General features: G+C 46.7%; 1 protein-coding gene across 2 annotated transcripts in view; it reads right to left on the bottom strand.

Moving 5' to 3' along the window:
* The window catches only part of fnip1 (folliculin interacting protein 1), a 128,952-nt gene extending 104,634 nt beyond the window's left edge, over positions 1-24,318 (bottom strand). For both annotated transcript variants that reach the window (XM_048543206.2, XM_048543207.2), the window contains exon 1: positions 24,164-24,318. In XM_048543206.2, coding sequence (XP_048399163.1) covers positions 24,164-24,315 — 152 coding nt within the window. In that variant the 5' untranslated portion in view covers positions 24,316-24,318. The remainder of the gene's footprint in view (positions 1-24,163) is intronic.
* Between the last annotated feature and the right edge of the window lie 776 nt (positions 24,319-25,094).

Genomic DNA, 25,094 nt, shown 5'->3' with positions numbered 1-25,094 from the left:
GAGAGAGGCGCACACACAGAGAGGGAGAGAGAGAGGCGCACACACAGAGAGGGAGAGAGAGAGGCGCACACACAGAGAGGGAGAGAGAGAGGCGCACACACAGAGAGGGAGAGAGAGAGGCGCACACACAGAGAGGAGAGAGAGAGGAGCACACACAGAGAGGAGAGAGAGAGGCGCACACACAGAGAGGAGAGAGAGAGGCGCACACACAGAGAGGGAGAGAGAGAGGCGCACACACAGAGAGGAGAGAGAGAGGCGCACACACAGAGAGGAGAGAGAGGCGCACACACAGAGAGGGAGAGAGAGAGGCGCACACACAGAGAGGAGAGAGAGAGAGGCGCACACACAGAGAGGGAGAGAGAGAGGCACACACAGAGAGAGGAGAGAGAGAGGCGCACACACAGAGAGGAGAGAGAGAGGCGCACACACAGAGAGGGAGAGAGAGAGGCGCACACACAGAGAGGGAGAGAGAGAGGCGCACACACAGAGAGGGAGAGAGAGAGGCGCACACACAGAGAGGGAGAGAGAGAGGCGCACACACAGAGAGGGAGAGAGAGAGGCGCACACACAGAGAGGGAGAGAGAGAGGCGCACACACAGAGAGGGAGAGAGAGAGGCGCACACACAGAGAGGGAGAGAGAGAGGCGCACACACAGAGAGGGAGAGAGAGAGGCGCACACACAGAGAGGGAGAGAGAGAGGCGCACACACAGAGAGGGAGAGAGAGAGGCGCACACACAGAGAGGGAGAGAGAGAGGCGCACACACAGAGAGGGAGAGAGAGAGGCGCACACACAGAGAGGGAGAGAGAGAGGCGCACACACAGAGAGGGAGAGAGAGAGGCGCACACACAGAGAGGGAGAGAGAGAGGCGCACACACAGAGAGGGAGAGAGAGAGGCGCACACACAGAGAGGGAGAGAGAGAGGCGCACACACAGAGAGGGAGAGAGAGAGGCGCACACACAGAGAGGGAGAGAGAGAGGCGCACAGGAGGAGAGAGAGGCGCACACACAGAGAGGGAGAGAGAGAGGCGCACACACAGAGAGGGAGAGAGAGAGGCGCACACACAGAGAGGGAGAGAGAGAGGCGCACACACAGAGAGGGAGAGAGAGAGGCGCACACACAGAGAGGGAGAGAGAGAGGCGCACACACAGAGAGGGAGAGAGAGAGGCGCACACACAGAGAGGGAGAGAGAGAGGCGCACACACAGAGAGGGAGAGAGAGAGGCGCACACACAGAGAGGGAGAGAGAGAGGCGCACACACAGAGAGGGAGAGAGAGAGGCGCACACACAGAGAGGGAGAGAGAGAGGCGCACACACAGAGAGGGAGAGAGAGAGGCGCACACACAGAGAGGGAGAGAGAGAGGCGCACACACAGAGAGGGAGAGAGAGAGGCGCACACACAGAGAGGGAGAGAGAGAGGCGCACACACAGAGAGGGAGAGAGAGAGGCGCACACACAGAGAGGGAGAGAGAGAGGCGCACACACAGAGAGGGAGAGAGAGAGGCGCACACACAGAGAGGGAGAGAGAGAGGCGCACACACAGAGAGGGAGAGAGAGAGGCGCACACACAGAGAGGGAGAGAGAGAGGCGCACACACAGAGAGGGAGAGAGAGAGGCGCACACACAGAGAGGGAGAGAGAGAGGCGCACACACAGAGAGGGAGAGAGAGAGGCGCACACACAGAGAGGGAGAGAGAGAGAGGCGCACACACAGAGAGGGAGAGAGAGAGGCGCACACACAGAGAGGGAGAGAGAGAGGCGCACACACAGAGAGGGAGAGAGAGAGGCGCACACACAGAGAGGGAGAGAGAGAGGCGCACACACAGAGAGGGAGAGAGAGAGGCGCACACACAGAGAGGGAGAGAGAGAGGCGCACACACAGAGAGGGAGAGAGAGAGGCGCACACACAGAGAGGGAGAGAGAGAGGCGCACACACAGAGAGGAGAGGAGAGAGGCGCACACAGACAGAGAGGGAGAGAGAGAGGCGCACACACAGAGAGGGAGAGAGAGAGGCGCACACACAGAGAGGGAGAGAGAGAGGCGCACACACAGAGAGGGAGAGAGAGAGGCGCACACACAGAGAGGGAGAGAGAGAGAGGCGCACACACAGAGAGGGAGAGAGAGAGGCGCACACACAGAGAGGGAGAGAGAGAGGCGCACACACAGAGAGGGAGAGAGAGAGGCGCACACACAGAGAGGGAGAGAGAGAGGCGCACACACAGAGAGGAGAGAGAGAGGCGCACACACAGAGAGGGAGAGAGAGAGGCGCACACACAGAGAGGGAGAGAGAGGCGCACACACAGAGAGGAGAGAGAGAGGCGCACACACAGAGAGGGAGAGAGAGAGGCGCACACACAGAGAGGAGAGAGAGAGGCGCACACACAGAGAGGGAGAGGAGAGAGGCGCACACACAGAGAGGGAGAGAGAGAGGCGCACACACAGAGAGGGAGAGAGAGAGGCGCACACACAGAGAGGGAGAGAGAGGCGCACACACAGAGAGGGAGAGAGAGAGGCGCACACACAGAGAGGGAGAGAGAGAGGCACACACAGAGAGGGAGAGAGGCGCACACACAGAGAGGGAGAGAGAGGCGCACACACAGAGAGGGAGAGAGAGAGGCGCACACACAGAGAGGGAGAGAGAGAGGCGCACACACAGAGAGGGAGAGAGAGAGGCGCACACACAGAGAGGGAGAGAGAGAGGCGCACACACAGAGAGGGAGAGAGAGAGGCGCACACACAGAGAGGGAGAGAGAGAGGCGCACACACAGAGAGGGAGAGAGAGAGGCGCACACACAGAGAGGGAGAGAGAGGCGCACACACAGAGAGGGAGAGAGAGAGGCGCACACACAGAGAGGGAGAGAGAGAGGCGCACACACAGAGAGGGAGAGAGAGAGGCGCACACACAGAGAGGGAGAGAGAGAGGCGCACACACAGAGAGGGAGAGAGTGAGCGCACACACAGAGAGGGAGAGAGAGGCGCACACACAGAGAGGGAGAGAGAGAGGCGCACACACAGAGAGGGAGAGAGAGAGCGCACACACAGAGAGGAGAGAGAGAGGCGCACACACAGAGAGGGAGAGAGAGAGGCGCACACACAGAGAGGGAGAGAGAGAGGCGCACACACAGAGAGGAGAGAGAGAGGCGCACACACAGAGAGGGAGAGAGAGAGGCGCACACACAGAGAGGGAGAGAGAGAGGCGCACACACAGAGAGGGAGAGAGAGAGGCGCACACACAGAGAGGAGAGAGAGAGGCGCACACACAGAGAGGGAGAGAGAGAGGCGCACACACAGAGAGGAGAGAGAGAGGCGCACACACAGAGAGGAGAGAGAGAGGCGCACACACAGAGAGGGAGAGAGAGGCGCACACACAGAGAGGGAGAGAGAGAGCGCACACACAGAGAGGGAGAGAGAGAGGCGCACACACAGAGAGGGAGAGAGGCGCACACACAGAGAGGGAGAAGAGAGGCGCACACACAGAGAGGGAGAGAGGCGCACACACAGAGAGGGAGAGAGAGGCGCACACACAGAGAGGGAGAGAGAGAGCGCACACACAGAGAGGGAGAGAGAGGCGCACACACAGAGAGGGAGAGAGAGGCGCACACACAGAGAGGGAGAGAGAGGCGCACACACAGAGAGGGAGAGAGAGCGCACACACAGAGAGAGAGAGAGCGCACAGACAGAGAGGGAGAGACGCGCACACACAGAGAGGGAGAGAGACGCGCACACACAGAGAGGGAGAGACGCGCACACACAGAGAGGGAGAGAGAGACGCGCACACACAGAGAGGGAGAGAGACGCGCACACACAGAGAGGGAGAGAGAGAGCGCACACACAGAGAGGGAGAGACGGCGCACACACAGAGAGGGAGAGAGAGAGGCGCACACACAGAGAGGGAGAGAGAGGCGCACACACAGAGAGGGAGAGAGAGAGGCGCACACACAGAGAGGGAGAGACGCGCACACACAGAGAGGGAGAGAGCGCACACACAGAGAGGGAGAGAGAGGCGCACACACAGAGAGGAGAGAGACGCGCACACACAGAGAGGGAGAGAAGCGCACACACAGAGAGGGAGAGAGCGCACACACAGAGAGGAGAGAGCGCACACACAGAGAGGGAGAGACGCGCACACACAGAGAGGGAGAGACGGCGCACACACAGAGAGAGGGAGAGAGGCGCACACACAGAGAGGGAGAGAGGCGCACACACAGAGAGGGAGAGAAGGCGCACACACAGAGAGGGAGAGAGGCGCACACACAGAGAGGGAGAGAGCGCACACACAGAGAGGAGAGACGCGCACACACAGAGAGGGAGAGACGCGCACACACAGAGAGGGAGAGACGCGCACACACAGAGAGGGAGAGACGCGCACACACAGAGAGGGAGAGACGCGCACACACAGAGAGGGAGAGAGACGCGCACACACAGAGAGGGAGAGACGCGCACACACAGAGAGGGAGAGACGCGCACACACAGAGAGGGAGAGACGCGCCACACACAGAGAGGGAGAGACGCGCACACACAGAGAGGGAGAGACGCGCACACACAGAGAGGGAGAGACGCGCACACACAGAGAGGGAGAGACGCGCACACACAGAGAGGGAGAGACGCGCACACACAGAGAGGAGAGACGCGCACACACAGAGAGGGAGAGACGCGCACACACAGAGAGGAGAGACGCGCACACACAGAGAGGGAGAGACGCGCACACACAGAGAGGAGAGACGCGCACACACAGAGAGGGAGAGACGCGCACACACAGAGAGGGAGAGACGCGCACACACAGAGAGGGAGAGACGCGCACACACAGAGAGGGAGAGACGCGCACACACAGAGAGGGAGAGACGCGCACACACAGAGAGGGAGAGACGCGCACACACAGAGAGGGAGAGACGCGCACACACAGAGAGGGAGAGACGCGCACACACAGAGAGGGAGAGACGCGCACACACAGAGAGGGAGAGACGCGCACACACAGAGAGGAGAGACGCGCACACACAGAGAGGGAGAGACGCGCACACACAGAGAGGGAGAGACGCGCACACACAGAGAGGGAGAGAACGCGCACACACAGAGAGGGAGAGACGCGCACACACAGAGAGGGAGAGACGCGCACACACAGAGAGGGAGAGACGCGCACACACAGAGAGGAGAGAGACGCGCACACACAGAGAGGGAGAGACGCGCACACACAGAGAGGGAGAGACGCGCACACACAGAGAGGGAGAGACGCGCACACACAGAGAGGGAGAGACGCGCACACACAGAGAGGGAGAGACGCGCACACACAGAGAGGGAGAGACGCGCACACACAGAGAGGGAGAGACGCGCACACACAGAGAGGGAGAGACGCGCACACACAGAGAGGGAGAGACGCGCACACACAGAGAGGGAGAGACGCGCACACACAGAGAGGGAGAGACGCGCACACACAGAGAGGGAGAGACGCGCACACACAGAGAGGGAGAGACGCGCACACACAGAGAGGGAGAGACGCGCACACACAGAGAGGGAGAGACGCGCACACACAGAGAGGGAGAGACGCGCACACACAGAGAGGGAGAGACGCGCACACACAGAGAGGGAGAGACGCGCACACACAGAGAGGGAGAGAGACGCGCACACACAGAGAGGGAGAGACGCGCACACACAGAGAGGGAGAGACGCGCACACACAGAGAGGGAGAGACGCGCACACACAGAGAGGGAGAGACGCGCACACACAGAGAGGGAGAGACGCGCACACACAGAGAGGGAGAGACGCGCACACACAGAGAGGGAGAGACGCGCACACACAGAGAGGGAGAGACGCGCACACACAGAGAGGGAGAGACGCGCACACACAGAGAGGGAGAGACGCGCACACACAGAGAGGGAGAGACGCGCACACACAGAGAGGGAGAGAGACGCGCACACACAGAGAGGAGAGACGCGCACACACAGAGAGGGAGAGACGCGCACACACAGAGAGGGAGAGACGCGCACACACAGAGAGGGAGAGACGCGCACACACAGAGAGGGAGAGACGCGCACACACAGAGAGGGAGAGACGCGCACACACAGAGAGGGAGAGACGCGCACACACAGAGAGGGAGAGACGCGCACACACAGAGAGGGAGAGACGCGCACACACAGAGAGGGAGAGACGCGCACACACAGAGAGGGAGAGACGCGCACACACAGAGAGGGAGAGACGCGCACACACAGAGAGGGAGAGAGACGCGCACACACAGAGAGGGAGAGACGCGCACACACAGAGAGGGAGAGACGCGCACACACAGAGAGGGAGAGACGCGCACACACAGAGAGGAGAGACGCGCACACACAGAGAGGGAGAGACGCGCACACACAGAGAGGGAGAGACGCGCACACACAGAGAGGGAGAGACGCGCACACACAGAGAGGGAGAGACGCGCACACACAGAGAGGGAGAGACGCGCACACACAGAGAGGGAGAGACGCGCACACACAGAGAGGGAGAGACGCGCACACACAGAGAGGGAGAGACGCGCACACACAGAGAGGGAGAGACGCGCACACACAGAGAGGGAGAGACGCGCACACACAGAGAGGGAGAGACTCGCACACACAGAGAGGGAGAGACGCGCACACACAGAGAGGGAGAGACGCGCACACACAGAGAGGGAGAGACGCGCACACACAGAGAGGGAGAGACGCGCACACACAGAGAGGGAGAGACGCGCACACACAGAGAGGGAGAGACGCGCACACACAGAGAGGGAGAGACGCGCACACACAGAGAGGGAGAGACGCGCACACACAGAGAGGGAGAGACGCGCACACACAGAGAGGGAGAGACGCGCACACACAGAGAGGGAGAGACGCGCACACACAGAGAGGGAGAGACGCGCACACACAGAGAGGGAGAGACGCGCACACACAGAGAGGGAGAGACGCGCACACACAGAGAGGGAGAGACGCGCACACACAGAGAGGGAAGAGACGCGCACACACAGAGAGGGAGAGACGCGCACACACAGAGAGGGAGAGACGCGCACACACAGAGAGGGAGAGACCGACGCGCACACACAGAGAGGGAGAGACGGCGCACACACAGAGAGGGAGAGAGGCGCACACACAGAGAGGGAGAGAGCGCGCACACACAGAGAGGGAGAGACGCGCACACAAGAGAGGGAGAGACGCGCACACACAGAGAGGGAGAGACGCGCACACACAGAGAGGGAGAGACGCGCACACACAGAGAGGGAGAGACGCGCACACACAGAGAGGGAGAGACGCGCACACACAGAGAGGGAGAGACGCGCACACACAGAGAGGGAGAGACGCGCACACACAGAGAGGGAGAGACGCGCACACACAGAGAGGAGAGACGCGCACACACAGAGAGGAGAGACGCGCACACACAGAGAGGGAGAGACGCGCACACACAGAGAGGGAGAGACGCGCACACACAGAGAGGGAGAGACGCGCACACACAGAGAGGGAGAGACGCGCACACACAGAGAGGGAGAGACGCGCACACACAGAGGGAGAGACGCGCACACACAGAGGGAGAGACGCGCACACACAGAGGGAGAGACGCGCACACACAGAGGGAGAGACGCGCACACACAGAGGGAGAGACGCGCACACACAGAGGGAGAGACGCGCACACACAGAGGGAGAGACGCGCACACACAGAGGGAGAGACGCACACAGAGAGGGAGAGACGCACACAGAGAGGGAGAGACGCACACAGAGAGGGAGAGACGCACACAGAGAGGGAGAGACGCACAGAGAGAGAGAGACACACACACACAGACAGAGAGAGAGAGAGAGACAGGGAGACAGACACAGAGAGAGAGAGAGACACAGAGAGAGAGAGACACACAGAGAGAGAGAGACAGAGAGCGAGAGAGAGAGAGAGAGACACACACACACACACACACACACACACACACACACACACACACACAGAGACAGAGAGAGAGACAGAGAGAGAGAGAGAGAGAGACACACACACACAGTGAGAGAGAGACACACACACACAGTGAGAGAGACACACACACACACAGTGAGAGAGACACACACACACACAGTGAGAGAGAGACACACACACAGTGAGAGAGAGACAGAGACAGACACACACACACAGAGGGACAGACAGAGAGAGGGGGACAGACAGAGAGAGGGATTTAACATTTAAATCCTGTGAGAAGATAGAAAGATAATAATAGATTTTAAGGAAGGGTTAGGTGAGACAAGGGCAAAAGAAGGGTCTGTACGAGAACTGAAGACAGAAGAGATTGAATGACAGAAGTATTTTCCCTCCAGATGTTACAGATGGGGCTTTCAGAAAGGCAGTAGGTGTTTTGAGGACAAATGTGTGGTCTAGTTTATCACAGGGAGAAGACTTCTTTCAACATTCTGACAAAAGATGATGTACTTGGTGGTGGCATCTTGCCAGAGTCAGCAGAAAAGAAGTGGGATGGGAGGGAAGACAAGGGGAACTCTACTATTGGCTCTAGGAGGGAGGGAATGGGAATGAGGGCAAAAGTGCCGGAAGGGTAGAAACAATCAACATGGACTCAATGGACCATGATTTAGAATTGGGCGAGTTGGATGGAAGACTTTGATTCAGGGTAAAGAGGAGATCTGTTGTAGAAGATAACAAAATGTGAGGCTGGATGAACACAGCAGGCCAAGCAGCATCTCAGGAGCACAAAAGCTGACGTTTCAGGCCTGGACCCTTCATCAGACAGGGGCATGGGGAGAGGGCTCTGGAATAAATAGGGAGAGAGGGGGAGGCGGACCCAAGATGGAGAGAAAAGAAGATAGATGGAGAGGAGAGTATAGCTGAGGAGGTAGGGAGAGGATAGGTCAGTCCAGGGAAGACGGACAGGTTAAGGAGGCGGGATGAGGTGATAGGGAGGAAATGGAGGTGCGGCTTGAGGTGGGAGGAAGGGATGGGTGAGAGGAAGAACAGGTTAGGGAAGCAGAGACAGGCTGGGCTGGTTTAGGGATGCAGTGGGGGGAGGGGACGAGCTGGGCTGGTTTCGTGATGCAGTAGGGGGAAGGGAAGAACTGGGCTGGTTTTGGGATGCAGTGGGGGAAGGGGAGATTTTGAAGCTGGTGAAGTCCACATTGATACCATTGGGCTGCAGGGTTCCCAAGCGGAATATGAGTTGCTGTTCCTGCAACCTTCGGGTGGCATCATTGTAGCACTGCAGGAGGCCCATGATGGATGGACACGTCGTCTGAGGAATGGGAGGGGGAGTTGAAATGTTTCGCGACTGGGACATGCAGTTGTTTGTTGCGAACCGAGCGGAGGTGCTCTGCAAAGCGGTCACCAAGCCTCCACTTGGTTTCCCCAATGTAGAGGAGGCCACAACGGGTACAGTATACCACATTGACAGATGTGCAGGTGAACCTCTGCTTAATATGGAAAGTCATCTTGGGGCCTGGGATAGGAGTGAGGGAGGTGGTGTGGGGCCAAGTGTCGCACTTCCTGCGGTTGCAGGGGAAGGTGCCGCGTGTGGTGGGGTTGGAGGGGAGTGTGGAGCGGACAAGGGAGTCGCAGAGAGTGTGGTCTCTCCAGAAGGCAGACAAGGGTGGGGATTTAAAAATAGCTTGGGTAGTGGGGTCGGATTGCAGATGGCGGAAGTGTCGGAGGAGGATGCGTTGTATCCGGAGGTTGTTGTCGAAGGTTGCTTTATTAGAGCAGCTATGATAGAGGAAATGGGAGAATGGAACAAAAGTCCTTACAAGATGCAGCGTGTGAGAAAGTGTACTTGAGGTAGCTGCAAGGAGTCAGTGGGCCAATGATATATCACCAGAAATGCAAACTGAACAGGAGTCAGTGGGCTTACAAATGCAAACAGAAAATGCAAAGTAAATGCAAAGCAAACAGTAAATGGCCATAGATGGATGGTATAAACAGAGAAAAGGTTTTAGTTACATTTTATACTCCTGATCTCTACTGAGTACCTTTCTAGCTAGTAAATGCATTAGAGTAAATTGGTTTGAGTTTTGCTGTCAAAGTTATTCTTGCAATTTCGATAAAGAGTGATGGTGGGACACTGCCGACCTCACATTTATCTACTGCTACATCCAGTCATAAGGAAAGCTAGTTCTGTTTAAACAGTGTCGTGTTGAGTGCAGAAGTTTCACTTTATATTTAGCAGCACGGAAAAAGTTCATCTCCATTGACAAAAAATTGATTTCTCGACTTATGTAATGCGGGACAGAAGTGTGACTGATCAAGATGTAATGCCAACCACTGATCAGGCTTACAGCTGGTGGGCTTTGCAAAAGCAAATGAGATTCAATACAATGAATTATAACTATGATTGTAATTTCACTCATGGTCAGCCACAAACCAAGATTACGCATGAAAAATAGTTTCTTAAGGAATGCACAAGAGAGCTGCCAGCAGTTATGGAATTGTAATCCATGAGTCACACTTTCGGTAAAGGAGAAAAGGAGCCAAAGTAAGAGGTAATTCCCAAATTTTGAAGTGGTTTCCTCATAAATTATCTGCAGTTACCTACTGACACAGACTGCTCATTTGCAGTAGGCTAAGAGGTCTGTCTCAACACTGTCTTAGTCATGCATCTCGGAACTTGTGACAATGCATGTGACACTAGCAGGAAGACAGTTAAACCAGCACTTACAGCAATATTTGATTTAGAAATTAAAGCAGGAAAGCAACTTATTCTCGTGATATAAGAGGAAAAAGCAGGTTGCTTCATCAGTTCTTCAACTTTGTTGTAAAGCCGAAACAGAAGCGCAAGCAACTAGTTGCTATGTTTTTTGCATGCCAGATTTGACAGAGGAAGCAAATACTTTAAAAATACTTTTAGACATCTTAAGTTTAACTGTAAACAAACAAGCATTGAGCATTTCACATCAGAAACCAAGTAATTAGGTAGAAATTCCTAAATGTCACCAACTGTTCCAAGATGGAAGCAATTGACAAATGTATCAAATTTTGATACTGATTTAGGACAAAAATTAAGGAATTTGAAGTCACATTTTCATCAAGCTAATTGCATACAAGGATGAGCAAAAGAGGAGAAGAGATAGCCAACATTATAGAGGCAAAACTGAAAACTGACTAAGGTTCAAGGCAAATAAAATAAAGTAATACGTATCAGTGTTACAATTTGCACAAGAATCTTCCACACTTGCATAGAATTAAAAGATTGGTGTTCAAGATTACAGGAAGTAAAAGATTATAAGGCTACAATTTATTTGTCAGATGCTACCTGCACTTTCACACTTAACTGCAGTCTGACCCAGATTTCCTGGCAAAGTGTCGATCTAATCCACACGAGCTGTTATAAATTAGTGAGAAAGTCCGTACCTCTAGTTTCACAATTCATTCAAATAAAGTCAGTCTTGCTATACAATCCCAGATGAAGAAAGTACCAAAACGTGTCATATTGGTATGGAAATCTGTCTTAATTCTGTGACACTACAGCAAAGTGCTGACTCACCTCTAGGCATTTGGTATCTCTAATTAGCAAATGCCAAGTGAATCACCATGTTTGAAATCAGTGAATTCTCTCCCACCTGCTAGTACATCTTATCAAATGAGGGCCTGCGACACAGGGCCTAACCACGGCTGGGCGACCATCTGTGATACTGTGATCCAAGAATAAACAAGTGAAAGATGGCCAGAGCCGTGTTTTGATCTCTTCATATTCCTTCAGCATCCTTTCTAGGCTTTTTCCTCTCACCTTGGATGCTTCTCTGTTGCTCCTGCTGCTTCCCTAGCACTTTTTAATTTTTCTTCTCACTGGACTATATGAAGGCTACTATAAAGGTTGAACAGACTTTGCAGTGAGAAACACATACACCCAACACACTGGTACTTCTGCATACTTCTTTCCATATTAAGCAGATGTTCACCTGCACATCTGCTAATATGGTATACTGCATCCATTGTACCCGCTGTGGCTTCCTCTACATTGGGGAAACCAAGCAGAGGCTTGGGGACCGCTTTGCAGAGCACCTCCGCTCGGGTCGCAATAAACAACTGCACCGCTCAGTCGCGAACCATTTTAACTCCCCCTCCCATTCCTCAGACGACATGTCCATCATGGGCCTCCTGCAGTGCCACAATGATGCCACCCGAGGTTGCAGGAACAGCAACTCATATTCCGCTTGGGAACCCTGCAGCCCAATGGTATCAATGTGGACTTCACAAGCTTCAAAATCTCCCCTTCCCCCACTGCATCCCAAAACCAGCCCAGCCTGTCTCTGCTTCCCTAACCTGTTCTTCCTCTCACCCATCCCTTCCTCCCACCTCAAGCCGCACCTCCATTTCCTACCTACCACCTCATCCTGCCTCTTTGACCTGTCCGTCTTCCCTGGACTGACCTATCCTCTCCCTACCTCCCCACCTATACTCTCCTCTCCATCTATCTTCTTTTCTCTCCATCTTCGGTCCGCCTCCCCCTCTCTCCCTATTTATTCCAGAGCCCTCTCCCATCCCCCTCTCTGATGAAGGGTCTAGGCCCGAAACGTCAGCTTTTGTGCTCCTGAGATGTTGCTTGGCCTGCTGTGTTCATCCAGCTTCACACTTTGTTATCTTGGTACTTCTGCATAGCTACTTGCTGTCTTCACTCATCTTGTCCATAAGATCCACCTTTTATGTCCTCCATCTTATTTCCTCCTAAACTACTGATCACTCAATTTTGGTCCCATATTTGTCCATATTGTTGACAGTTCCTTTTCCTCAGGTACTGTTCCAGTCTCCATCAAACCTGCCATCTTCTCCCTCTGCTTAAAATAAAACAAACTTCAACCACTCCAACTTGAAAATTATCGTCCCATCTCCATATTCTATTTCATTCCAAAGTTCTTGAATGTGTTTGTCTTTCAAATCAGTGACCACCTTGCCATGAGCTCCTTATTTGACACCACCAATCAAGCTTTTGATCCTATGCAATACTGAAATTTCTCTGAAATAGACAACATTCTATGGTGGTTGAGAAATCTAAAATATCCCCCCTCATTCTTCTCCATCTGTCTCCCGATTCTGACATTCTGACCATTCCTCTCCATCAGTTCCAGCTCCGCATGACTGCACTCTCCATTCCATGCTTATTTATTGAGTTATAACTAGAGAATCTTGCAATGTCTTCTCTCCCAGCTCCTGCTTAGTTAGTTGTGGTATCTAAAAGACTAGAACAAAAAAGTAAGAAATACATAAATGAAAAGCTTTGAAAAAGGTGAAACTACAAAGCAGTTAGGGAATTATGGGTAGAAGAAACAGAAAAATGTCTCAACATTTCCTAGAATTCAGTATAGTAGAGAAGTTTCATTACCTCACTCATGGAACTTCAACATTATTTTAACTCAACTTCTGTAGTTTCTACACCAGTCAACATTTGATTTAAGGGTTATAGGAATTTACAGATAGGAAGAGGTAATGACATGGAGGGATTCGAAAACAAGGAACAGAATGTTAATCCAAACAGAATCACTCAAAATTTTAATGCCGTTTTCCCCATGAGATAGCCAAAACTGTAAAATAATGTTCTGTGATCTAATCAAACTTATAAATTAATTTTCCTCTACCTTTTGTCCCTATTTATAATAAATATTTGATTTCAGTCTATACTCATTTTCAAAAAATTATTCATTTGAATCCTGTTATATAGCATAATTTCTGCCTATCCACACTTATCAGCATCAGTTTATTACGTGAACTTGCATCGCATGTTTCTCAGAAGAACAAACAGTATCACATTTATCTACATTAAATTGCATCTGTCTTTCGTTCTCTCATTTCATTAGTCCATGCTTCCTTCAATTTTTTTTTAAAAAAAGAACAGGCCTTCCCTACCAACTCCCACTTTTGTTAGTGAACTGAGTGACCATGTTTAAATTTTTTCAATTGTAAAATGAACAATTGATGCTGTCAACTAGTGGAGGCAATGATTTACCATTCCTTATCCAATCCAGCAACATCTAATTGCCTTAATTGATTCTTGTTCATCAATAACTGTCGACCAATGCTGATAAAACTCCTACTAAATCTTATCCACGCTTTAAAGCTCATATAATCCTAAAAAGTGCCTTCTGACAATTCCTATATCTATCACATTCCTGTTTTTTTTAAAATACAGCCAACCATTTCAAAAAGCTCAGGATGTCCAAGTTATCAACTTTTTTTTTTCCTAACTTTGTTTGAGTTCCTACATAAATAACCTCTAAAGTAATCCAAAACACTTCACAGCTAATGTAACATCCTAAAATCATTAACAGAAAATCTGTTTATTGCCTATTTACTACTTCTGATTTTTGACAGGTAATGAATAATTCAGGAGAGATAGGGTCGCTAGTGTTAGCTTGTATAGCATTTTAATCGGTTTCCATTCATCTCAATCTCTTATTGGTATCTCCAGTAAACTTGAAAAACATTTGTTGCTTTTCCTCTCTCAAGTCATTTATACTATTTTACATTTTAAAAAATGCAAAACTGTTAAAACTTCTCATTTTATGCCTAATTGAAAGAAAATGTAAACTGTAACTTGGTTAAATAATTAGTCTTGCAAAAACATTGTCCACCCGGCACATTATGTCTGTCAAATCAGCTTCTTCTCCAGATTTCCTTTCCAGAATGACTTAAAACAACAATGTACATCAGGTGAATACAACTCTGGCTGCAGGCCTGTGTGCTGTGCAACCAGCAGGGGAGATTAGGTGTGCCGAATGGACTGTTTCTGTGAAAGACATTCTACACAAGAGGTTCAGTCAGATCCTGGGTTACGAATGGATTCTGTTCTGGAGTCTTTTGCAAGTCAATTTGTACGCAAGTTGGAACACAATTCAGGAGAATTAAAGAAGCTATTCGTAAATACTGGAAAATGTTCATATGTCACGTCTTTAAAATTACACCCCTGCATTCGTAAGTATGAACATTCCTAAATCGGATGTTTGTGAACTGGGGACCTCAGTGTATTGGCTTCCTCTTAAGTCTGGTTCCCTGTACTGAAAACACATTGTCACAAATGCAGAAGAACATTAGCATGAACATCGCTTTGCTGCTAAGAATTCATTTTTTAGAACAATAGTCTAGTCATTGCAAGACAAGGTAATGCTGTTCTCAGTTTGAGCACATTGTGCTCTGTGGTCTATTACTGGAGCAGCTGAATGCTGAGCACTTGCTGCTACAAAAAATGAATTTGAAACAACCCAACTGAAAATTCAGTTCTTGGTCTACAGAATAAGTCTATTAGATGGAATCATTCGTCCCCTTCCCTACTCAGATACGATTTTGGAGACAGTATCCATCTTTTAAAGCAAAGTCCGTTTTTTCAGGAAGGAGAGGGGATTGTGATCAAAGGCCACTTATACCAAGCATGAAATGCTAATTGGATGCAGTATGGATCCCATTTCCATTGCTGATGGCCATTCAGATTAAGAACCTTTTCCAATTCCCACCCCTGACATGAGCCTGTCCCTGTACCCATTTGACTCAGCCAGTAGGAAGTGATCCTAGGTCTCTATAGTTCTTAGTCTTATTTGGCAAGCTGTCACAAATTGAGGGTTATTGGTCCTCTGATTTTTGATCCACCGTTGACAGACTTTCTGGCTTTAAGTGATTTTGTTGAGGCAATGAATCAGGTACATAGAAACTGTGATCACAAGGAGAAAACTGTACTAGTCCAATGCGCTGTAGTTGCATCATCTTTCATATCTACAAAATTTACACAAGGACACGAGAAATCAAAATGGGTGTCAGAGATTCCAGTGCTCAAATTTGCTCGGTCATCCAATTGAATGACAGAGCTCAATCTGATGTTTCTAAACTATTCCTGTATTCCTCAAGTTGTCCAGTATTCCAAAATTTATCACTCTATATCTTGAATATATCCAAATATTGAAAACCCTCAGTCTATGTAGAGAGGACCAAAAGATATCCTGTACTTTGAGCAAAGAAATTTTTCAATTCAGTCCTAGATGGCTGATCACTTCTGAGAGTTCCAGACAGGAAAAATACTCTTCAAGCATCTACTTGACAAAAGAATGTTATATTATGCTTCAATTAGATCACCCCTCACTCATTTAAAGTCTAAATAGGGATAGTCACTCAATTTGTTCTCAGTAAATTCTTTCATCCCAGGAACACGTATAAAGTTACTACTGTTACTTTCTGTTGGCCATTCCTCTGGTCGGTCAGAGAGACCCCGTTCACTGAACCTTTATCCCTGGTCCAGCAAACAGATACAGCACCCACCCCCCAACAATCATCTGTGCAGTCTCAGTCCATTCAAGGGGATGTGGTGGTGTTGTGTTAATGTCATTCGGCCAACAATTCAAAAGCACAGGCTTATGTTCTGAGGATATGGATTCACATCCCACCTTAGCGGATGACGAACGTTGAATTCAATAAAAATCTGGAATGAAATAAAAGCTCACCTAATGGTAGCCACTGTCTATCATCATATAAAGTGATCTTGCTCATTAATGTCTTTTAGGGAAAGAATTCAGTCACCTTCACCCAGTATGTCCTGCATTGGACGCTAGAACCACAGCAATTCGGTTGGCTCTTAGCAACAGGCATTAAGTGCTAAACTTGCCAGCAAATCCATGAATGAATGAAAAAGTCTAGTGAGTTTTCAGTGTACTCCCTCTCGTGTAAGATTGAATTTTTTCCCTCAACAATCGATAATTCTGTCGTGAAAAAGTGAGGAATTAAATTATAATCTGTTTAAGTGAATATAATTTGTCCGATTACTTGAAAAGTATTTTCTGTACAGAAGAATGGCTATATGGCTCAGCTTAAAAAAAGTAAGGTCATGGGTCTAATACTGCTTTTATGGTCCAGGTGAAATCATTTTCACTCAAGAATGAAGCTAAAGTTTTAAAATGGCTTTAGTTTTGTCACTATTAGGTATATTTTGAGATTAATGTATTCAGCTGTATCTTGCAAATGTTACTTAAACTAACCAAAGTTTTAACAGTTATTATGGAGTCACACATGTTCCTTGCAGATAAGAGATATGGATTGTTTTCTTCAGAGGCTAAGATATCAGTTGAGACATGGATTGAAAGTAATCATTAGGGGGTGGTGAGACTATAGCCTCTAAGCAGATGCTATACCCTACGATAGCAGTTACTCCACTACTGCTACATTATTTTGGTAGAAATCTATGAATTTAATAAGTTAAAATTGTCAATCATTTTAATGATTGTTGTCCAAGGACAAATTAGAAAATAGTAAGGAGAAGTGTTAGATAGTAAGATGACAGTTTTAAAAGAAATCAGTTAGGAACTGGGTGCATACTGTTTAGTCAATGAGACTGACCATGCACTGTCCTTACACTGGCAAGCCAATTCGAGTTCTGGATTTTCCTGATCAGGGAGTAGAGGGTAGCGAGGGTTAATGTTGATAATTCCTATTGGTTTGGGGTTTGAAAAAGCCTCAGATAGAAGACAAAGTCAGCCAGAAATGGCAGCTGGCATCTCAAAGTGGATCAACTGAAAACCACTGCTTTTAAGTACCATTCTTTTATATTTGTTCTGGATGGGAGTTTGCTCACTGAGCTGGAAGGTTAGTTTTCAGACGTTTCGTCACCATTCTAGGTAACATCATCAGTGAGCCTCCGACGAAGCGCTAGTGTTATGTCCCGCTTACTATTTATCTGGTTAGGTTTCCTTGGGTTGGTGATGTCATTTCCTGTTCTTTTTCTCAGGGGATGGTAGATTGGCTCCAAATCAATGTGTTTGTTGTTGGAGTTCCGGCTGGAACGCCATGCCTCCAGGAATTCTCGTGCATGTCTCTGTTTGCCTTGTCCTAGGATGGATGTGTTATCCCAATCAAAGTGGTGTCCTTCCTTATTTGTATGTAAGGATACGAGTGATAGTGGGTCATGTCATTTTGTGGCTAGTTGATGTTCATGTATCCTGGTGGCTAACTTTCTGCCAGTCTGTCCAATGTAGTGTTTGTCACAGTTTTATATTTGTTTTGATTAAACAAAAAAACCAAAACTCATGAAAATATACTTGTATATGGAGTATTCCTGCAAATGATCAGGACTATTAAACTTTTAAACTGGCTCTCTCAACTCCCAGTAACTGTATCTGACTTGGGTCTTGGGGAAGCAGACCTACAACAGCTCACAACATTCTATATGTGGTTTCATCAACGTCTGACATAAAAATTGCAGAAAGACTTCTTTATTCTTAAAGCCCCAAGCCCATTGTAATAAAGACTAACATACTATTTACTTTCCTAATTGCATGTTGTACCAGACTGTTAAATTTCTGTGACACGCACAAGAACACAGATCTCCAATAATAAACAATTTCCAGTTGAAAACAGCCAGGAGATCTATTTCTAATTATTTCAAAATCTATGTTCCCGAATAGGCTTTAAAAAAACCCATCAAGCTAAAACAAATCTAGCTATAACAAATTATTGCTAATTAGTTAGTTTCAAAATTAAAGGTTAAATGCCTATTTCAGCTTATTAAAATTCTCCAGTTAAAATTTGCATTTCTTTTACTGCAAATTGAGTCATGCCTCCCAAGTTACCAGCACTATTCACGTAGCAGCTGTGACTAAAGCAACTTTAGTACAACAAATTGGACATCAACTATTTCAAGGTGAGACACCTACAAATAGCTAAAAACAAATGCCTGATATACTTTACCTTCAAGGTTCAAGGCAGATCAGTGCAGAAATTTTCCTATTACTTTGTCACAGTTTCCTGGAAAATGTGTGCCATAGTAATGTAGATGTTTTGAGCAGTATTCTTTGATGCACAACTCTCAGTTTCCACTCGCTCAGTGAATTTGACTATGAGGTAGTCAATCTGCCCACAAACTGTATAATCAGATGTAATTTAATGGCAAAATTTTGAATGTAATTGGAATATTTAAGAGGGGTTTGCAAAAGTCTAAGCAATATAGCTAGGGGTGAGTCTTTCAGATTATAAAAAAGCATTTTAAATTATTATCTATTCATCACCTGTCGAATCCACGTTTAAGTGGCTGAAAATATCAAAAACACACTTAACTACTTTCTGGTTAGATTGAGGTAGAGTAGTCAGCTTAACAAATTTGCAAAAAGAATCCCTCAAAAATCTTTTAAAACATATTATAGTTCTTGTGCCCAAATGTTCCACCTTAAATTTTGTGGAAATTCCTCAATGGCTTTCAAATGAGCACAATTATCTGATACTCCCAACATCAATTAATTTACCTTAGGGGCATGTCTAGTTTGTGGATGGAACCCACTCCTTCGCACAAGATCGCTGAAACTTGGGTTTGTGCTGAGTGCAAGCTGCTATCCAAAGTTCCATGATCTTATGTGTTTGACAAGCCAATATGGGAGGAAATATGAAAATCAAAAATGTCAAATCTCTAATCTAAGATGTTTATGATTGAAGATGAAAATCAGCTAAAATAAAATGACTGTTTCTGTTGATGATTAATGTAGTTTAATAAATCAACATTTTTAATAAAGAGGTATAAATCGCTGCCATTTGGAAACAATTAATCAGGCTATAATTTTCCCAAAGCGGACACATAACAGAGGCCATAAGAGCAAATAACACGTGCTTTGTAGATGTCAAGCGTACTGAGAATTTTTTAATTGCATAAGACGATGACAAAGTGAAGAATCTTCACAACAGGAAAAGATAATGGGCTTTCCAAAGGTACGATGGTTACACTTTAATCTCATGGGGCAGCACTGTGTGGAGTTAGCACATTCTCCCGGCGTCTGTGTGGGTTTCCTCCGGTTTCCTCCCACGGTCCAAAGATGTGCAGGCTGGGTGAGTTGGCCATGCTAAATTGCCCGAAGCGTTCAGATATATGTAGTTTAGGCAGGTGATGGGGTATGGGTCTGGGTGGGATACTGTGCAGGTCAGAGCGGACTTGTTGGGCCAAACGGTTTGTTTCCACACTGTAGGGATTCTATGATCTATGATTTTATTTTTCTGTATTTTTGACTGAGGATTAAAAATGGGAAAAGGACTGTTTTGAGAAGTAAAAACAGTGGAAGGGATTGCTGCATTTTTTAAAAAAGTAAGCTAATCGACTCAATAAGTGCTGTTTACATTCTTGTTTGTCCACACTGTGGAGGAAAGTTGGTTGCAGATGAACCGCCTACAGGGATTGGGTACAAGTTTAGATTCAACCTGCAACAAGTAACTGGTCTGTGCAGGGGCAAACAGCTGTCAATGACAAAGGCCTTTTGCCTGCCAACAACTTTGTGATTGGCTTCCAGGTAGAGTAACCTGTGGTTGTGAACCATTTTATTTTCTCATGTCAGTTGCTTAAACAATGGTTTTTAACCAATAAGTCAGAGACTTTATAATTTGTGAACCAGTCCTCCTGCAAGAAATGGCAAACACCTACTGAAGAAAGATCAACGAACAGCAAATCCTGCCAAATCAAAATGATCAACTCAGGGAACATTTTTCCCTTCACGCATAATGCCATTCATTTCCAATCTGTGCGTCTGCAAGGGAAGTTTTACAAAGTAGAAGTTATATGCTGTCTGTTGTAAAATAAAAGTATTAAGCATAGAAAGCCGTTCCATGCTTTCTGTTAACCCAGGTTAACAGACAAGTAAATTGGGGAATTTTGCAAATTTTTAGGGCAGCACAGTGGCTCAGTGATTAGCACTGCAGCCTCACAGCACCAGGGACTCTGGTTTAATTCCAGCTTCCGTCTGTGTGGAGTTTGGGCATTCTCCCCGTGTCTGCACAGGCTTCCTCTGGGTACTCCAGTTTCCTCCCACAGTCCGAAGATGTGCAGGTTAGGTGGGCTGGCCATGCTAAATTGCCCTTAGTCTTCCAGGGATATGCAGGCTAGTTGGATTAGCTCTGGGAAATGCAGGGCTACGAAGATAAGGTCGGTCTGGGTGGGATGCCCTTCAGAGGTTCGGTGTAGTCTTGATGAGCCAAGTGGCCTGCTGCCACACTGTAGGGATTCTATGATTTATAAAGTTCTTAACATTTGTGATGACTCCTGGAATAGCAGGGCTTATTCTTCACCAGATCACCCCTATGGAGGCATGACAGAGGGCACATATAAACTAGCTCCTAATATATAAGCAAACAACACATTCAAGAAGAATTTTTTTGTCTCCATGTTCAAATACAGAGAAATTTTCAATTCAGCCATAAAGAAACAATGATGACAGTCTACGTGAATGCTGATTAGTCTGATGCAAAAAATTCAAAACATAACACACAAGCAACACTGTCAGTTTAAAATCAAAAGAAAATCACACACATTTTACATAGTGAAAAACCACCACAATACGGTTCACACTAGATGCTTTCCAGTTTTTAAAATGACATGCTTTCAAAGACATGTACTTTCTTTACAAATAATGTGCTGTACTACTCAATATAAAATTTTCCATGATATGGAGGTGCCGATGTTGGACTGGTGTGGACAAAGTCATAAGTCACAAGACACTAGGTTATAGTCCAGCATGTATATTTCAAATCTCAAGCTTTCAGAAGACTGCGCTGCGCTTCACTTCACTTCACCTGACAAAGGAGCAGCACTTCAAAAGCTGAGATTTCTAATAAACCTGTTGGACAATAACCTGGTGTCACGTGACTGACATTTAAAATTTTCCAAACTCTGACAATCTGTTTTTATACTCCAACGCCAACGTAGAGTATGCTGCTGAACAAAAAAAAATCTCAACTTGGTCAGTACTACAGAAACCCACTTGGTAACAGACACTGAACTGATCCACACACAATGCATTCTGCACCATCAGGGCTTCTAACTGGTGCTCAGCATGAAGGAGCACAGATTCAGCACCCAAGATAATTCTCTCTTGACTAAATAACACTGTACTATCACTTCTGGTAGGTCAGTCCTGTTGACATGACAGTACATAGACATATACAGGGATGGTGACCGTATCCAGGGTATTATCGTTAAGGTATCCTTCTAGGAGTATGTCTTTTTGTGAGGCTGTAGCTTAATTAGTCCATTCATTAATTGCCAGGTCATTTCAGAAGGCATTTATGAGTCAACCCCACTGTTTGGTCTGCAATCCCATTTGAGCATGATGGCAGATTCCTTCCATGAAAAGACACAGTCTTTCACTACTACTGTTTAAAAAAAAGTGAAAATGTTAACTCTTCCTCTTTCCACCAAAAATGGTAGAATTGCTTATTAGGTTAAACAGTATCTGTGGATAATTTCAAATTTCTAGCATCCACATTATTTTGCTTTTGTCTTAAAGCATCCATGGTCCCTTTCACTGGGCAAAGATGCCAGCCTTTTTCATAAAAGTAAAATGGAACTAAATGACTGCAAAAAAAGTAGTTACATAATCTAAGAAAACAGAAACCTCATTTGGCTGTAAAGGATCATACAAGGGCTAATGTGAAATTGTTCATTTTGGCAGGAAGAATTAGAAAAGCATATCCTCTAAATGGTTTCAGAGGAAGAAGGAGCTGCAGATGCTAGAGAATCTGAGATTCTCTAGCATCAGGCCAAACAGCATCAGGGGAGCAAGAAGGCTGTCAGATGCAGAGAGATCTGGGCGTTCTAATGCATGAATCACAAAAGGTTAGTATGCAACTATAGCACATATTTAGGAAAGCCAACAGTAAGTTTCTAAAGGGTCTAGGCCCGAAACATCAGCTTCCCGGCTCCTCTGATGTTGCTTGGCCTGTGGTGTTCATCCAGCTCTACAATTTGTTACCTCAGATTCTCCAGCATCTGCAGTTCCTACTATTTCAGAAAGTTATTGCTGATGGGTCAGCTAGCTGGATGGCTGGTTCATGATGCCAAAAGTGTGGGTTCACCATGAAAGAGTCTCCTTCTCAATCTCTTTCCTCACTTGAAGCATGGTGACCCTCAGGTTAAACTACAACCAGTTATCTCTCTTAAAGAACAGTCCTTTGACCGTTAGCATTTTTGTTAAAGAATATTGACAGCCTCATGTGAATGTATTCAGCAACTAATTAACTACAAAAGTTAAACTTTTCATCTATCTAGCCAGGTTTCACACTGGGGCCTAACTTGGTCAAAAATACCATCTGCTGGGATCATAACAATTAAAAAAAACAAATTAATTATCTGTTTGGATTGAAATATTAACTTTCTTGAAAATGAGTGAACACAGATCCATGTATATTACTGGAAAATATGCATGAGTGGGTAAAAATCCACTGCACCCTGAAAAACATGAAGGCCAATTGTGATGTTTATAACTAGGAGTATTTAGCAGTTACATTAATTCCCATCCCTTTACTCTTGACTGCTTCTTTTTGTTGATTGGGACCTGAAAGTGAGGTCCAAAATTCTACTTGATTTTACATCTGCAAACATTGTGTCATATACACACATTTCTGTTAAACTCCACCTTAAACATAACTAATTTCCATTTCAAGACAACATAAACAAACATCAGGTTTGTAACATATTGTATTTGTCAGTACTGTATTCTGTTCCGTTCCTATTACATTGTTTGCACTATGGTGTAAATCCATGCAATTCCATTAATTATCTATTTTCAGTATGATACAGCTTTAAAAGAGGAAATAAACAGTAAGACATCTCGATCCATCTGCTCGTGGGTGCCAATTAATCCATCGTTGGGGGGCGATTTTTTTTAAAAAGTATTCGATAGCAAAATGATTTGTAATATGCATTTGTTTTAAATTAACAATCATAGAGTAGATTATATATCCGAAACTCATCGACCCGTGGAGAAAACAGACTGAATATTTTAATGTAAGGATAGGATTTTTAAAAAACTGGCATCAAATCGTCGTCAGTGTTCCTCGTATTTATTTCTATCCGAGCTTCAAGACATTTTTTCCTTCACTTTTTGACTTTTAGCCAAGTCTTTATCTCAATAATTGTCACAAGATGAGAATACACGTGTAGGTCCACCCAACCACAGGGAACTACATGTCCAAAGGCGTTCTCCTCAAAAAGGTAAAGAACAACAGACGCCTAGTAAGGCAGGTCTCACAATAACCACGATTACTCTCTGCACACGGACGAAACTCAAAACCATGGAAGAAACATAAAGAATATGCATCAATTCAGCGCGAGAACACACTTCCGTAATCTGGCTACAATGTATCTGGAAGCGTCACGTTCACTCACTCACTGTATCAATTTAACTACCGATACTCTTTGATGTAATTCTTCCCTAACAGGAAGCATTCAAAACACATTCGATCACGGTTCTTACCTGAAGGAACTGTCTTCCTTCAAACCTTTGATAGGGGAAAGTAAGCCATTCCGCTTATTAAATAGTTTCTGAAATAAAGTCGGTGGCATTTTTTTTCCTGTAGGTGAGAGAATCGGAGTGTAACGCACTACCCCATCGAGCTTCACTGTCATATGACTGAGATTGGCTTAGTGCCGCCGCTTCAGGAAAACTCCAAACGGTTTCTCTCATTGGCCCTCTGTCGACAGACCTGCTCTGTACCGAATGTAATTATTGGCTGTTTCGCGTCGTGTAACCACATGCTTAGTGAATTTTTTTTCAATGTTTTGGTTTTTCTTAGGGGTGTGTTCAGTGACTGCAAGGAATTGGTGTTTTGATCTCGCTTAGCAGTAAATACTGCAAACTTCTTAATACCATTAATGGCTCGCTGGTTTATATACGCATTACAAAACTGCAGTTTTCTTCACTCTACCACGCAAAATGCAGTTAGATTCAGATACAATTTTTGGACATGTTTGTTCCACAAGGCGGAGAGGACAGTGTAATTGTTGAGCTATGTGCCGCTTTTTGCACTAGCCAGTAGTTTTAAAATCACCAAATAAGGCAGGCATAGGAGAAAAATTGCAGCGACAACTCGAAAATTTAACATCAGGAATTTACAATGCAGTAACTCATCGCGTCTACTGGGTCGACTTTCCATTTTTTAAAATAAAATTTTAACTCCGCCCCCCCCTTTTGTTTAAAAACTTAATTCTGCATGCACGATTGCTTTCACAAGTTGTACAAGTCGGACCCATTGAGTGCCTTAAAACACTTTTTTGATTGTCTTAAAGTTTAGTAACGGGGTGTATTGGCCAATTTTAAAAACTTTTAGCTCATACCAGTTTACGTTTTTTTAAATACTAAATACAAGAAACCAAACATCCAATGGGCAGATTTTAAGTTCAGTCCA

The sequence above is a fragment of the Stegostoma tigrinum genome, chromosome 13 (genome assembly GCF_030684315.1).
Source record: "Stegostoma tigrinum isolate sSteTig4 chromosome 13, sSteTig4.hap1, whole genome shotgun sequence".
Taxonomy (NCBI): domain Eukaryota; kingdom Metazoa; phylum Chordata; class Chondrichthyes; order Orectolobiformes; family Stegostomatidae; genus Stegostoma; species Stegostoma tigrinum.
The sequence above is the reverse complement of the archived record's forward strand: the minus strand, read 5'-3'. Positions and strand labels throughout refer to the sequence as shown.